Here is a 16,970-nt window from a genome sequence, read left to right on the forward strand (position 1 = left end):
TCTGTTATTACGAATCATCATATCCTAGCAGGTTTTTACCCATTTAAGGTTTTTATTCTGAAATGGCACCAAATTCAGCTAAAAGTGCAGCCTGGGGTTGATTTACATTTAATCTTCAAATTGATATTATACTGGGATACTGAATGTCAGCTAGGTCGATTTTTGGTTTTAAATATACTGCAAGCAACAGAAAAGTGCAACAACAATTTGAAATGCAACAATAATTAAAGTTTTTTGTAATTACGCAGTGTTTCTCTAAGGATCGACAAAAGTTAGGCACTACAATTTTAAAAAGTTACTTGCCTTTTGGGGGCCCCCCCAATAGTCACGGGGCCCCAAGCAGGTGCTTAGTTCGCTTATGCCTTGGGCCGGCTCTGTTTGTAAGTATAAATAGTATTTTTCTGCCGTCTGTGCCTTTTTTATACCAAATGCTTGTTTGTCGCGCCGAGTTGTCACGAGTTGCAGCACGAGTTGCAGCACGAGTTTACCCGAGTAAGGAAAACTAATTAGATTGGTCGTTTTCGAGCGGGCGGGATATTCAAAGCTTGGGGCGAGACCGAGCTCTGTGTGTGTGTGTCTCAGACGTTTGAATGACGGATTATGGATCCAATATCAGTGGCTGGTGAATCGTGTACAGGCTGACGTATAATCCGTGCGCCTGCATTATCCAATGCGGGAAAAAAATACCACACTTTCATCCCGGATTTACTCAAAAATAGAATTTTGCACAAAGTTTGGCCTACAACGTCTGAAAGATGAGTTATTACACAAATTTTATGACCCAGAGTGGGCTCAAATTCAATTTTCTTTTCTGTACACCTTTAAGAGTTATGTTTGTTTTCTTTATATTTCTTTATATTTTTATGTTAAATAATGTCTGAATTTAAGACCAAAGCAAATTCTTTGCATGTTTTAAACATATTTGGCAAAAAACACATTTCTGGTTCTGATTCTGGCCAGTTTTGGGCAGTAATGTATTAGAGTAATGTGATTACTTCACAGTAATGCAGTTACAATTTAGAGTTACAAACACCAAGCAGGCGGCTATGCTAAGCTAAGCTACGCTAAAGTAGGAAGCGTTTAAAGACACCTCCGAGAGTCAGTAATAAAAGTGCCAAATACTCAACAGCGAGTTATTTTTTCTGTCATTAAGTAATCAATTACAGTTTTTTAATTAACTTGTCCAGCACTGTTTGTGTTTCTTTGTACCTGTATAGTATCTAACAGCACACACCAGTTTTATGTGTCAGTGTGTGTCTGTTGTCCTCAGTTTCAGTTTTTTCTCCTCGACTGTCCCTGAACTCACCAAAAACTCTCCTTCATGTTGTTTCCTCTGCAGTCAGCCTCCTTCATCCTCTCCTCTCTGCGAAGCTCTTGGATGTTCACAAAGTTTTCTCTTTTTTTTTTTTTTGCTCATTGTTAGAATAAAAAATTGTGTGTCGTTGCTCATTCGGCCTGCGGGCAAATTTGCATTTCTGTTTCGCCTCTGATTGTGTATTCAAGTTGCGCAGACTTTTTACAATTTTGGTATGCACATGTCATAAAAATACCGATGTGTACTGATCATACAATGCAGGAGGAGATAATGCTCCTCTCATTGTGATTCAGTACAAAAGACTCAAACTACAAAGCCCCAAAGCAGGAGGCGCTGTCACAGCAGAAAATAAATAACGCTCACAAATTCAAAATTAAGTAAAAAAAAAAAAAAAACACAAATCAAGTAAAACACAGAGGATGTTTTGTGTTTTCTGATTCATCACGCAAATGTATTTTTGAACCACATGCTGCTCTCTGCAGGATCTGAGAGAATAAAAGCCTATCTAAAGAGACATTTCATTCTTACTCGCCCCTCGCCCCCTCCAACCTACATATCCTCCAATATTATTAGAAGCAGCTTGTCTTTAGCTTCCATCTGGCAGAAATAATTTACATCAATGGCAACGTAACATGCAATGGCATTTAATGTCCCCACAGCTCAGTTGTGGATGCCTGTGGCACTGTGATGTACGTTCAATTCCTCCGCTGAGGATGATGCGAGGCGACAGTGGATTTGGTCGGGATTGGTGTGACAAGCTCTCTGTGAACAGGGACCCATCCCTGCATGAAAAAAAATATAAAAATAAAAAATAAAAACAGCCACAAATGACATTTCCTCTTGTTTTCTGGTCTGTGCACCTGCTGACGAAGCCACAGACCCAGATGACGAATCGGGAACTTAACAAACACACAAACTCTTTGCTTCAGAAGAAAGAAAGAAAGAAATACAAAAGAATTAAGGATGGATCAGCAACCGGTGATAGATTAGAGATCACATATTTGGCGCTCATTCACATGCCGTTCAAAATCCTGTTTTCTCCAGTTAAAAATAAAAATGCACACAAGAGAAAATCCCTGCACTCAGCAGAAGTCTTGTCTTTCTCGATCCATAAAAGCTTCAATTATTCACACAGCCCTTAGTCATGTCTTATCTGCATGGGTGACACTATAACTCACAAGTTTCTCTTCTTTCGGGACAAATCAAACAGCGTTCATCTGTCAGCCTGAACACACGCTAAAAAATCACACACACACACACAACAACAAAGACTTTATAAGACAGAGAGAGAGAGAGAGTGTGTGTGTGTGTGTGTGCCAGAGGCTGTGGCAGAGCCGCTTCATTAACAAAGCAGGCGAAGAGAGAAGAGAGGGCGGATTATTCCTTTAAATAAGTGCCAACGTAGAAAAAATAAATAAAGAACAAGATGCACGAGGCTGCAACAGATGTGTAAATCACCCTCCTCCTCTTTCTCCTCGTGGGGAGTGAGTGAGTCACAAATCGGATTCAGGACGCTGAAACTTTACCCAGCAGATTGAACACGCGACACATTTTCGCTTTTTTACACACACACAACTCATATTCACATGGACATATCTGTATTTGTTCTCCACTCATGCACATGGACGTTTCTGAAAAGGCGTTGTGTTGTTTCTTTTCTTTTCTTTTCCTTCCCGTGAGGCTGAGTGGTCCGGACAGCATCAGCTGGCGTTAGCCCGCCCTTAAGGCTTAATCTATTAACAGTATATAGATAGACGCTCCTCTCTCCTCTCTGCTGCTCTCTGGAGCAAAAGTGTGGAGTCAATGTGCGTTTGTTTTATACACCTACTGCTGCTCCCCGCGTAGCTGTTCCCCCCGGGGGAGTCGCACGAGGAGTCATTAAAGATGTATTAAAGGCTCAGAGAGCGAGAGAGTCGAAGCCGCTTCTTCTGACCAACCATCTGTGAGCGTTGTGCAGATGGAAGAAGATACATAAAAACTATAAAACAACATGTTAAACGCTAAAAAAAAAAGAAAAAAAGAAAGGCTTTGGAAACAAAAGGAGCTTCTTTCTGTGACTTGCATGCAAAGAGAGAGACGGAGAGAGAGAGAGAGGAGGCTGAGAAGTTAATTATAGTGCTTTACTCACCCTGTTGTTTGTGCTGATCGGAGCTGTGGCCGGACAACAGGAAGAGGAAATCCTGACAGGTGTCCTGGTCCAGAACCGTGTCGTTGTGCAGGCAGAGGTCAACAAGCAGGGTCACGGCTCGCTGGCAGACCATGTCATGCTCCGCTCCGTCAGAACTCATGCTCCCAGCTGCATCCTCAGCCGTGTGTGTGCTCATCCAGAGGGACTAACACACACACACATACACTTATACACACACACAGCAGCAGCAGCAGCAGCAGCAGCAGCCTAACATGCAGAAGATAAATGCAACTTGTCTCCACTCCGTCCTCCTCGGCTGAGTCTTCTCCGTCTTCTTCCACATCCACAGTCTCTCAAGTGCATGTGTTTACACTCAGCTACACTTGAACGTGTGTGTGTGTGCATGCATGTGTAAACAGGGCAGGCAGGGTTGTTGCATGTCTACTACTCCAAATGTGTGTGTGTGTGTGTGTGTGTGTGTGGGTGTGTTTGTGTGTGCACGTAACGACATTTGTGGACTTAATGAAGCACATTTGTCCCCCAGGTGATGCAGAAACACAATCATTACATCACATCTTTAGATAAAGAAGCCGGCGAAATGAAACAAAAACAATCAGAGGTGGGGGCAAGTACTCGATATATTCATGACCCCCCCCCCCCCCCTCTTTCCCTCTCTCTCCTCTCTCCTCCTACACACACACACACACACACCTCCCACCACCACAGATACAGATACAGAAGCCCTCCTCATAACGACCACTGGGCTTGTTTTTCTCAGGGCGGCTGGTGGCGGCCGGTCCCTGCAGGTCGGGGCGTCTCCTGTGATAAACGTCTCGTCCCCCCGGGGGGGTCGAACCACCTGTGACTGTGGCCGTGGTGTCGCGGCTGCTGCTGCTGCTGCTCCCCCTGCTCCCACCGCCGCCGATCCCTCATCATCGCTGCCATTATGAAGACGATCCCAGAGCGTTCACAACCTCTTAATGACGAGAGGGTTTTAAACTGTGACACCGAGGAGCCGAGTGAGAGGGAGAGAGATCACGGCTGTGCGATGTGCACGAAATGATCAAATGCTGATAGACACTATAAGGATGAATTCCAATTCCTATCTTAACCCTCAATCTTAACCCTCAATCTCAACTCTTAATCTTAGTAGCCCTCAAAACCAAGTGTTAAGGTGCTATTTTGTGACTTAGAAACGGGACGCCCCTTAAATGCAGATACATCTTCAGACTACTTGGGAACACATTAGCGAGATTTAGCACAGGGGCCGCCACAGACTGGTTTATTAATGGGAAACACAGGATGCACTGGGTGATAAGTTTTGTTTTTCGCATACCACGGCTTATTGAAAGGTAAACACCAGCTGTAACTATTGTTAGATAACTCTGCGGCTACGGGAGATGACATTAGCCCGATCATCTTATAACATTTTACGTAGGCTGTACCTTGATAAAACAACTTAAAGCCCCAGTATGTAGGAATTCCCCCCATCTAGCGGTGCGGTTGCATATCTGAACGTATCCTTGATGTTGCATTCACGTGAAATGGGGCAGACGTCAGACAGACACAGACGCTGCATGTAACAGGATAAACAAGCGTCTATGTAAACAAGTGGTCCGCCAGCACGAGGTAAAACAATACAGGCCTGACAACATGTTGTCATGGTGATGTGGTATTGTTTTACCGTCTTTCTCTCGTGGAGTAAAATGACATCCGGTTGGTTTGCCGACGGCCGTCTGCCTGACTGCACCTGAATGCAACACCAGTGCCTCCGTCCTTCCTCACACTACACAGTGGTGACAGTTTTAACAGGCCGAGCCCACAGCTCCGCTGAGTTTCCGTGGTTACCTACGGTCACGCTGCCACTCAACGTAAAAAAAAAATGGCGATGCAACATGGCCGCCTCGGTTCGGTGCGTCGCCCACTTATGTATTTGTAACGACTTGTAACAACTCATTCTAAGGTACCAGAAAGCTTTCATTTGTAGCAGCTGTGATTCAACTTCAGTGAAATACGTATTTATGAAAGACATGTTTGATTTTTGCTAAAAAAAAAGCCAAATAAGTTACACACTGCGGCTTTAACAACTAGGCTACATTACCACCGAGAAAAATGACCATTTTGTAACTAAACGATAGCAACACGGCTTGTCCGCACCGGCCGGCTATTGACAAAAGAAAGTAATATAAAAAAAAATAAATGTTGTGCAACAATTAGATAAATAATCCATAAAATGGGCCTAAACTAAGATAATACAATGGTTTTCGTAATATTTATATCTCTATTAACAAAGAAAATACTGTCGGGAAATCTATTGAGGCTAAACAGCCCTTAGACCTGTCCCTCAACTTAACATCCTGAGAATCGGGACAGAACTAGCGGGAGTGTGCATTTTTGAGGCTGAGGGTTAAGAGAGGAGAATTGGAATTCACCCTTTAACTCTAACAAACACCAGTTGATTGCATCACATTAGGAGCTGTTGCAGTCCATTACTCTGGTTCTGTATTTAACCGCGTTCAGGAAGATTACCGTTGCAGTTTATCTTGATTGACATTTCCATTATTTTTAACCCGGAAGAAGAAGATAAGCCTGAATAATGGAATAGAAGAAGTAAAGTGAACATAATTGTTCCATCACTTTGTGCCTAATAAAGTGCAAAGGGAGCGTTTATTTGTTTTAGGGTTTGTTTGTTTTTTATGCCATTTCCACCTCTACAGCTGGTGTTTATGAGTGTGAATTGTTTTTTGTAGAATTGGTCTAAGTGAAGCTAATGAGGCTCAACACAAGGAAAAATATATACATCTGCACCAGTAAGCTGATCCCAGTGCTGCTGTACGACCTCTGTGGATTCAATCCAAATGAATTTTTTTTTTTTTTTTTTATCAGAACATTCAAATCCGGTTTTTCCAAATCAAATCAAGGCTGTGAGGACGGGAGGAAAAAAAACTAATTAACTTGACTCTTTTTGCTCCATTATACTGAACTTTAAATGAACTTACTTGACCTAATGCCTTAATTATGTTCTTACCATCATAACCATTAATCAAAGTAATTTAATAACCCCACCCCCCCACCATGATGAGTAAGGCAGCAGAAAAATGAGTTCATGTCCGTCTAATTACGAAGTGATGTTTGAGTTTAACCAGATCTTTGGTCGACTCCTTTTCCTTAACCGAGTTAAACTGGGGCGTAAATATTACCCCGTCTACTCTGGTGGGCCGTTTGCTCGGAGATGACCGCGATAATTAAGCTCCTCCTCCTCTTCCTCCTCCTCCTCTTCCTCCTCCTCTTCCTCCCATCGTCTCTTGATTTAAAGGTTGGCTCTGAGGTCTGCAGCGTTTCCTGCTCCTGCTGCTGATTGGATCTTCACTTCTCATCCAGTTCCTGATTAACAGGCAACAATCGCAAATTGTCTCTGGCTGCAGAGTTTGTTTTGTGTTGTTTGTTTGTTTGTTATTTCTCCTAAAGAGTCCATTACCTCCCTGATACTGACTCACCCCCCCCCCCCCCCCCCCCCCCCCCCCCCCCCCCCCCCGTGGGCTCATTAGAGGCTACAGGTTCGCCGCTGCTATACCTGCGTTTGAGAGCTCATATGTCAAAACAAAATGAGTCAGTAATTCCCCCCAGTGCCACTAACACCAACTAAACCTCAGGTGGAGCAGTTTCAACTCCGCACCAGCACATTATTTAAATCAGTGTTTTTTGTCGCAACACTAAAGGACCCACCCCACACACACACACACCACTACCTAGGTGTGAGGGAAGTGGGGCAAAAAAAAAAAAGTCCCAACTCCAATTTGACAGAAATAGAAAAGGCATTTTTAATTATGAATGGTACTGGAGGCAAATATGAGATTTTCAAAAGTTGCTGTCCAGCTGAACATTTGCACTTAAGTGAGTTTTACACCAGCTTCCTGTGCGGTATTTCACAATAAAAGTCGACTTTGAATGATTTAAGAAGACATGAAGCGTTGAGTGTGTAGTAACGGCGTAATGCAGTCAATTTAAAACGAGAATTATTCAAAGGCTTCTTATTAAAATATGACCAATTTCCCATTCAAACATATGGGATTGGGGGGGAAACGCCATTTAGCTTTTAGCTTATGCAATTTAGGCAATGATTATGGCTTCGGTCACTATTTTAGTAAAAATGATAAATGTCTGTAAAGGTCACTCACTAAAATGATATTTTATCGTTTTAAGTGGCCGTTCCAATTCCACCAAGTACCACGAGGGGTCCGAGTGCCGCTGGTTGAGAAACACTGATGTAGGAGGCTTTCTCACCTTCTGTAAAGATCACCGGACCAAAGACCCAAAATCTGGTCTCGGTCCAGACCAAACTAAACCATGGTTCGGACTTTTGCAGCGTAAAAGCTTCTTTTTTTCTCCAATGGTTCGGACGTTTGTACCGTTAACAGTAAGTAGCGGTGGTTAGCCTACACACGTTACGGTGCATTCACACCGGATGCGAAGCGCGAATGACGCAACGCGAATAAAATATAATTTTAGTGAGTGACCTTTATATACCTTTTATATCATTTTTACTAAAATAGTGACCAAAGCCATAATTATTACCTAAACTGCAGAAGCTAAGCTAAAAGCTAAATAGCATTTCCCCCCCAATCCCATATGTTTTAATGGGAAATTGGTCATATTTTAATAAGAAGCCTTTGAGTAATTCTCGTTTTAAATTTACTGCATTACGCCGTTACTACACACTCAACACTTCATGTCTTCTTAAATGATTCAAAGTCGACTTTTATTGTGAAATATCGCACAGATACAGTCAGTACTGAGTTAAAGCAGAAGTAAGCGATCCGGTGGTTTTGTCTAACTTCCTGTCAGCCGATGGAGTTAGCAGTCCCCGCCCTCGTCCCTACGTCACCACATTCACGCGCATCCCTTGGCTGCACACACAGAGAGGACCGCCCCTTTATGCCGTTCTCTCTCCTCATTGGATAAAGGTTGTAGGATACAGGGAAAGTTTTCTCCTCGGCTCAGAGCAGAGCAGAGTGACTGACAGACCCGTGTTTCAGACCAAACACTCTATAGAAGTGATTGCTGTCGGAAGATAGAACTATTTAAGACTTATATTAACACAAATATTCTGCTTACTTCTGCTTTAAATAAATCATTGATCATCATCACGTCATTACGTGACGGCTCCTTCATAAATTAAATCCCATCGTTCTGAGACGACTGGGAAATAATCTGCTATTTAAAGAAGGTGATGCAGCATTACCAGGAAGAGCTCCTCAACTTCTTCTTTATTTCCCACATTAATAATAATCCTGTCTGTGCAGTGGAGTTTGAGGCAAATGACAAAATGAATACTCATGAGTATACAAGGTGAATATTATATCATCTATATACTGTAGTAAACTCTGCACAATAATATCAGCACAGGCAGTAATATCAACAGAGGTAATAGCAGCTGCAGAGATCACAGTGAAAATCAAATTAAAGAAGAAAAATTACGGCTGGTTTCTTCACACATGGCCGCGCGCCGACGGTTAATGTGCTGAAATGACCGCCTCTTTTATAAGTTAAATAGAATAAAACAGCGATTAAACGGCTCAGATTTAACCGCCGAGAACATTTTATCCTCTTTGTTAATAATTCACGAGGCAGCAGGGTTAGAAAGAACACAAAATAGTGTCTCTTCTGTAAATGCATTTCCATCCCTAAATAATTTAAAGCTACTGCAAAAAGTGCTTTAAAGGAAAACAAACAGGAGCTTCCCACCCACCGTAATTTCAGCGGCGGATTAATGCGATAATCAAGACAACTGCTGAGAGCTCGTTATCGAAGGAGGTGAAAAACTCAAACTTTGCCACTTTCATGTTTTACCTATTATTACTTTATTTATTACTATCAATACTGTGAATAATCATGCTGCTATGAGCACTTTGCACTTTGTCCACCACACATACAGTATATGACCAGGGCCGTTATAGGGGAGAAAGGTGATGATAATTCTAGGGGCCCATAAAAACCCCCAGTAGTCTAATCTTTGTATGACTGATTTATTCTGCGTAAGACCCTGACTAATACTCATAGTACACTGTAAAAACTCGACATCTTTCCAAGAATATTTGTCTTATTTCTTGTCCAAATGTCTCATTTCTAGTCAAAACTAATCTCTTTCCACTTAAAATAAGACTCATCACCTAAAAATTAACTTGTTTTTAGATAATTTTCACTTAAATTCACAATAAATAGAAAAATCTGCCAGTGAAAGTACGTTTTTTGTGCTTGTAATAAGGAAGAAAAACTTGCTCCACTATCAGATTTTTCTACTTATTCCAAGTGAAAATATGCTTGAAAGAAGTAAAAAAAAAAGTGTCTAAAAACAAGCTACTTTTTATGTGATGTGTCTTATTTTAAGTATAATGAGATTTGTTTTGACTAGAAATTACATTTTTACTACTAGAAATAAGACAAATATTATTGGTAAGATACTTGAGTTTGTTGCAGTGTAATGCTGCATTAGCATCAAAACAAAGAAGGCTAAATAAGAAACGATAGTACATACGTAGTCTAAGAAAAAAAAAGGAAAAGTTAGGGGGAGGGGCCCACTTTAGTATTCTTTAAGGGGGCCCAGAATTCCTAGCAACGGCCCTGTATATGACAATCAACATCTTGCTGCTATAAGCACTTTGCATTTTGCCTGCCTCATACATGTTGTTGTCTAAATGTTGTCCATTGTCATTCTGTATCTGTTTATGCCTCATCTTTGTATAATAGCTTGTATTCTGTGTATTTTATTACTTTTATGTTATGTGTAGGGACTACAGATGTGGAAATTAGCTGGGAGCTAAATCTGGTGCAACCATCTTTTCATTTTTTCTTTTAAATGATTAATGTAATTGCACATTGTCCCTTATTAAACGAATAAACTAAACTAAACTAAACTAAAACAATCTTCTACTGTTTTTCTGCCTCTGAGCTATAAATAAATGAGGCGGGGCGGGTGATGGTCGTATTGATAATCTTCTTGCAGCAGCAGCAGCAGGTGTGGGCATATCGTTCACAGCAAATGAGATGGTTGTGGCACATGAGGTCCCTCAGTTTGATATGCAAATTACCTTCATCTCTCTGGCAAAATCTTTTTCCTCTCCGCGGTGACGGTGACGGCCCGGTGGCTGCAGATGTTGAACCTGATTCATCGTGGCAAATGCATGACAAAGGGGGTTGGCTCACTCACTCAAAGCCATGCTAATCAAAATCAGCACTTCCAAAACTTCTCCTGAGGACTTTTACAGTACATAGGCTACACAGTGTATGTGTATGTGTATGTGTGTGTAAGTGTGTATCTATGTGTGTGTTTCATTGTCACAACGAGTTAATCAAAGATTTCCTTCGCTCAGCTGCAGGGGGGGCCGAGACCAAGAGAGAGAGAGAGAGAAATATTTTCTATTTTTGATCCGTCGTTAAGCTCATTAGTAACAGTCTTGAATCGTGTGTGTGTGCGCAGGGATTCGATGGATGATGATGTTGTGTATTTACAGTACAACACAACAGATGAAGAGACGATCTGAGAACAAACAGATCATCTGCCAATGAATATTACACAACAAGAGGCTGTAAAGGATTTACAGTGACACACACACACTGACACACACACACACACACATGCCTATTTCTGTGAAGGCTTAACGTCCTCATAGAAACCCATCAGCCGTGTCACGGTGTTTCTCTATCAGCTACGTACACAACAATGCTGCACATTAACCCCGGTGTAGATAGATAGATAGATAGGTAGGGATCAGTATAATCATCCCTGCATCCAGGTGAAGTGTGTGCATGTGCGTGTGTGTGTGATTGTATATCTCATCATCCACACACGTCCTCGCGGTGTCATTGAGATGAGGTGTTTAATTGAGCTCCTGTCAACACGACCCCCAGAAGAGCGATAGAGTTCCTGCAGTCGAGTCGATCCTCAACAACAGCCAACAGCCGCTGCTGTCGTCCGTCATGCATTTCAATCCGGCAGCATGTAAATGTCATCAGTGTTTCCTGCTCAGTATTCTCATGTGCTGCTCTACAGGTCAACAAGATGCAAACTCAAGCCTCGACAAACGACTCTGCGCCCACTCACTCTGCTGCTGCTGCATGGAAATTAAGAGCGAGTAGCACAGGGATCCAGACTAGTTTTTACTAGGAGCACAGTGGCTGCTAACTTAAACGGATAGTTTAAACATTTTGGCAAATTGGCCCATTGCCATAATCCCTATAATCATAGCAGTAGGTTCGTTACCTTTAATTGTCGGTGCAAGCTATTTTTAGAACGGCGGAGCAGAGCCGTGAGCTGCTCAGAGCTACGCTACGGAGGCTCCTGGGATTTCTTGGTTCCCCTCATCATCAAACTCATCAAATACACAATCCAACAACTCCAAAACGCTCTGGTGGACAAGTTGTGACCTGCACATTCACCACGCTATGAGATAATAACACAACGTTACCAGACAGAGTTGTTTTAGAGGGAAATGCAGAGACTGCTTGATGAAAAACTGCTTCCAACGGGAATGCGCATCAGCGGTTTTGCATGAATTTACCTCTAAAACAACTCTACTCTATAATATTATTGTAATAAACTTTGCAATAAATTGTTACATATTGCATCAGTTATTACAAACTGCGGGTGTTGCACTTTTTTATGAAGAAATTGTAAGAATTTGGTGCATTATGTAACAATTTATTATGCGACAAAGTTTATTATATATTACGTTCAAGATTTTTATTACAAAATGTGTCATTATTACATCATGCGGTTACATTACATCAAGACATTTTAGTTTTAATACTAAAATTTTCGTTTTAATATGTTAATTAGTTATGGAAGAGATTTTCACAGAACTAATGCTGCAAATTGTACAAAGATGAAACTTTTAATCTGGTTCATTATTGAAATTATTAATGTTTACATTAAAAATCAATGTGCATATATATTTCTCCACAACAAAATGTAAATATTAGGGTTTTTTTTTTTTAAATAAAAACTAACTAATATATACGAGAAGACAAAATGAACATAAATCGAAGCTGAAATCGGCAGCAGCAGCAGCTCCTGTTTGGTTTGGTGCTGTGGCGTTATTATGAGTTAATGGGATTTATTTATAATGAGACCATTAACACCAGATAATAAAGTTCTGTTTAATACCAGTTTTACAGCCAAAACATCCTGAAGAACCAGCAGGGATAATGTGACTAATGAATGATTACGATATCAATAACTCCTCATCAAATAATCAATTACATTAACACGAAACAACCTTGAACCAGATACACGGAAAGAAAATTGATAATAGATTGATTAACGTGAATAAAACCTACACAGGTTCTAAGTGTTTCCTCCAGGTTTGATGGTGCTCAGTCAATCACACACACACACATACACACACTGCAGATAGAAACAGAAACAACAGCGGCGAGTTAAAAGCTTTAGGAGCCGTATAACTTCAAAACAATATAAATGTTTAGCTTCGTCAGGAAACGAGAACTCAGATAATGAGATAATGATGTTTTAGGTCGTTAATGTCGGGAACTGAATGAAAGCAGTTTCCCTCTGTGACCTCTGCAGAAACTTCTAACAGCTCGTAAACTGGAGGTCTGTGCTTATTGATCACACAGCTGCAGCTACAAAGAGCTGATTGGCTTCGCTTAGCACAAAGGCCTCGAGCTTCACCCAAAACCATCTTTTTCTTGTTCGTTCTGTTGTTCCCCTTTGGTCAGACATATTCCGGCTTCTGGTTAAAGTCCTACATGGCACTAGAACCGCGAGCCTTCCCACCCCCCACTACAGGACAGGTGCATCTCAAGTTCAAGTCAAAAAGCCCCAACCAGGCATTGAGTGAATAAAGATGGACATACTTTTCAAAAGGCCAACATTTCCATATTAAACTGGTCTTTTGTAAGCTTAAACTTTTTTGTGATATTGAATTTTAGTTCTTCATTAAATGTAAGCTACAATTAAAAGAAATTAAACTGGCTAAATAAAGGCATGAAATGATCCACTCTGTGTGTAATGGATCTAGGCCATATAATGTATTAGTTTCACTTTTTGAATTGAATTACTGAGCTAAATAAACTTTTCCATGATTTTCTAATTTATTGAGATGCACCCGTATAAGCGCCACAGCTTCGCCCAGACCGTCATCTGCTCCATAAATTCTCAAATAAAAGCCGATCTCAATTAGAAACCGGGTCTATTTCTATTTTCTGCAAGTTCTTGTGAATGTACAAAACCTCACAAAGCCCACGATCGCACGTTTGAGAGGTTTCTAAGCTGCTTCATTCCTGCTACCGACCTACCTGACCCGGTCCAGTCCTGGTGTTAAAGTGATAGTTCACCCAAAATTCAAATTTCACTCATTATCTACTCCCCCTCATGTGGACTAAGGGCTGGGAGAAGTTTCAGAGTCCTCCGTGGCTTCTCTGAGTTACAGGGGGTCTCGGCGTAGCAGTGCATGTCCATATAACGGTTGCAAATGGATACCAACTGTCTTGGTAACAAAAAGACACACCAAAAAACATCCAAATACCTCCATGCTGCTCGTATGTAATGTCCGTCTTGTAGTGAAGCCCCGAAATGCAAAATTGTTCTGAAAAAAATTAAATAAGTCTATATTTCAAGCTTGTTTGTAGCGGAAGCTCCTCTTCCTGGTCCGTCCAATTTGGACGGACCAGGAAGAGGAGCTTCCGCAATTTCTCATGTTGGGGCTTCAATACAAGACGGACATTACATACGAGCAGCATGGAGGTATTTGGATGTTTTTTGGTGTGTCTTTTTGTTACCAAGACAGTTGGTATCCATTAGCCTATGGACATGCACTGCTACGCCGAGACCCCCTGTAACTCAGAGAAGCCACGGAGGACTCTGAAACTTCTCCCAGCCCTTAGTCCATATGAGGGGGAGGAGATAATGAGTGAAATTTGAATTTTGGGTGAACTGTCCCTTTAAAGGGTCCGTTTTGGGCGTCTACGCCAAAACGCTGAGGCGACGTTTTGAGATTTTCCCACTCTAGAACCCGTATCCAAAAGTTCTCACCCCCTGAAAACGCTGTTTCCTCTTCGACGAAACAATAAAAACCTTTTGCAGATTCACTGAAACCCGTCTCCATGGGGACGGGCTCAGAGAGCAGGAGGAGGGTAAACAGCCGGTCTGACCCGAGCCGACCGACAGCAGCTGTTCCTCTGCACTCTCACACGCCACAAAACCACAACTTCATTCCTCATTTTTATAATTTTTTAAATTTTTTTATTATTTTTTTTTTATTTTGTTCTGTTTATGTCCGGAGCTGTTGTTGCTACTTCCTGTTTGTTTTATTGTGAGCTCAGCTAATTGGCTCCCATCTGTTGCTCAGCTGGAGAAACCAGAACCAAAAGCAAAACCTCCAGATTCTGTGAGTGAGTAAAAAACAAACATGGGGAGAAAAGAAAAAAAAACTCCCTGACATTTGTATGGAAGCCCAGAAAGGTCAAACGACACCTCTTTTCTCCCGTGTTAAGGTTGATGAGCTATAACCTACACTTCACCAAAACAAGCCGATCTGGATGAATAACACACACACGCACACAAAACAAACTCCTTCTTTCTCCTCTGGTAATAAACAAAAATACATTTTCTGATGATTAATTTTCTCACACTCTTCTCAGAATAACAAGTTTTGGGAAAAGAGTGAAAAGAGTCGAACATTTTTAAATTCACTCATAACTTAAAATGTAAAACAGCCCTTTTCAACGTGAAATCTTGTTAGGATGGTTGTTCTTTGGAGAAAAATATAATTGTTTATTGTTGTTTAATTAATATTCATTAATTATTCATTGAGTCACTGCTCAGCAGAGGAGACAACGGACGGACGTGTTGTGAAAGTTTTAAAATAAACGACCTTGTAGTTTTTTAATGAGAGCTGTTGAGTTGCTCAGTGAGTAATGGTTTAACTTATTAAACAACTTATTTTTCTTTTTTTAAAGGTATTTTATGTCTTTATTAGACAGGACAGTGATGAGAGAGTAGGGGAATGACCTGCAGTAAGGAGCCCCACAGTCGGGGGTCGAACCAGCGATCCCTGCTTCAGGCGACCACAGAGCACCTGCTATGATTGTTTTTCTAGTAAAGATGATTTATCCTGGAATATGAAAAATAACTCACTGGAGTGCAGTTAAAGCAGAAGTAAGTGGTCCGGTCGTTTTCGCTAATGCTGCGTTCCAGGCAGGCTTTTGAAATCGTAAATTACAGCTTCAAGTCACAACTTACGACTTTGTAGGGTTCCAGGCAACCCACTCGTGTTTTTCCGACCTGTTTTACCGGTGAAAGTCACTATAAGAGGAGAGGGACTGACAGACCCGTGTTTCAGTCCAAACACTCTATGTAAGTGATTGCTGTCGGAAGATATAACTATTTAAGACTTATATTAACACAAATATATCACTTACTTCTGCTTTAATTATTTCACAAAGACGTAAAGAAGGAATTAAACACTGAAGACGCCAGTGGAGCAGAGACTTGGATCGGTGACTAATATTATTATCACCTCAGCTCATCAACTAAGCTTTTAGACGGACCAGATTATTTTCCTCCAGATAGTCTATGGAGCCAAATTGGGGTCAAATGTTTTGTGCTTGAAAAAGTAAAATTTGAAACTGAAATTTCAAGTTTTGATGTTTTATCTGAAAAATAAATTTCTGAATCTGAAAAAAAAGATTTGAAACTGTAAAAAAAAAAGAAAAAAAAAAAAAGATCTGAATCTGAAAAGATAAAACATGCAACTGAAAAAAATAGGATCCCAAATATCAAAACATATGAAAGTGAAAAATGAAAATAAATGACTTATTCAAAATAATTACCAGAGTTGATCATAATTATATTTAACCTGAATTTTTTTTTGTGCATTTATTTTTATTTTGAATATGTTGATGTATTTTTCAAAATTCAAGATCAAAACTTGAAATTTCAGTTTCACATTTGACCCCAATTTAGCTCCACAATTATTAGTCCGCTTCGTTTGTGAAGGTGTGAAATTTGGTCCAGCTGTCCAAACATGGGCCTTGGTTCGTGTGACGCTCACCAGACCAAATGTAGGAAGTGTTGCAAAATACTAAACATATTTTTCCTCTGTGGCCGTTTTTCCTTCATCTTTCTCATTGTAAGAGCCAAACACTCTGGGCCGCGCTGCCTAACCTGATGGTCATACTGAACGTCTTGCTGAGCGGTGTTGCTGCTCGTGCGTAGCGAGGGCCGGGTCGTACTCAACCGGATCGTCGCTGTGCGTAGCGAGAGCCAATCAGCTTCACCAGACTTCGCCATTGGCAGCCGTCTCGGGCCAGATCTGCTGTGTCCTACATGTTGATCCCCAGATGTTGTTAATCCTCCCGGTGATGTCGAGCCTTCTGGTCTGGGGTTTAACACACGGCCTTCTCCAGCCAGCTGCTCTTGGGTCAGATGAGAGAACTTGGCCAAACCGTGATGTGGATGTGGCGCTGGGCGGCAGGACGAGGTGTGGGAGGCTGGTTCCACTGAGCCTT

The 16,970-nt window shown here is 41.2% G+C and overlaps 1 protein-coding gene across 1 annotated transcript in view; it reads right to left on the reverse strand.

Moving 5' to 3' along the window:
* Positions 1-3,639, reverse strand: part of syt6a (synaptotagmin VIa) — a gene marked incomplete at both ends in the record, with an annotated part of 98,658 nt that extends 95,019 nt beyond the window's left edge. The window contains one exon of the mRNA XM_083975317.1: positions 3,444-3,639. Coding sequence (XP_083831443.1) covers positions 3,444-3,639 — 196 coding nt within the window. The remainder of the gene's footprint in view (positions 1-3,443) is intronic.
* Positions 3,640-16,970: the final 13,331 nt, after the last annotated feature.

Source organism: Trachurus trachurus (genome assembly GCF_905171665.1).
Source record: "Trachurus trachurus genome assembly, chromosome: 7".
Taxonomy (NCBI): domain Eukaryota; kingdom Metazoa; phylum Chordata; class Actinopteri; order Carangiformes; family Carangidae; genus Trachurus; species Trachurus trachurus.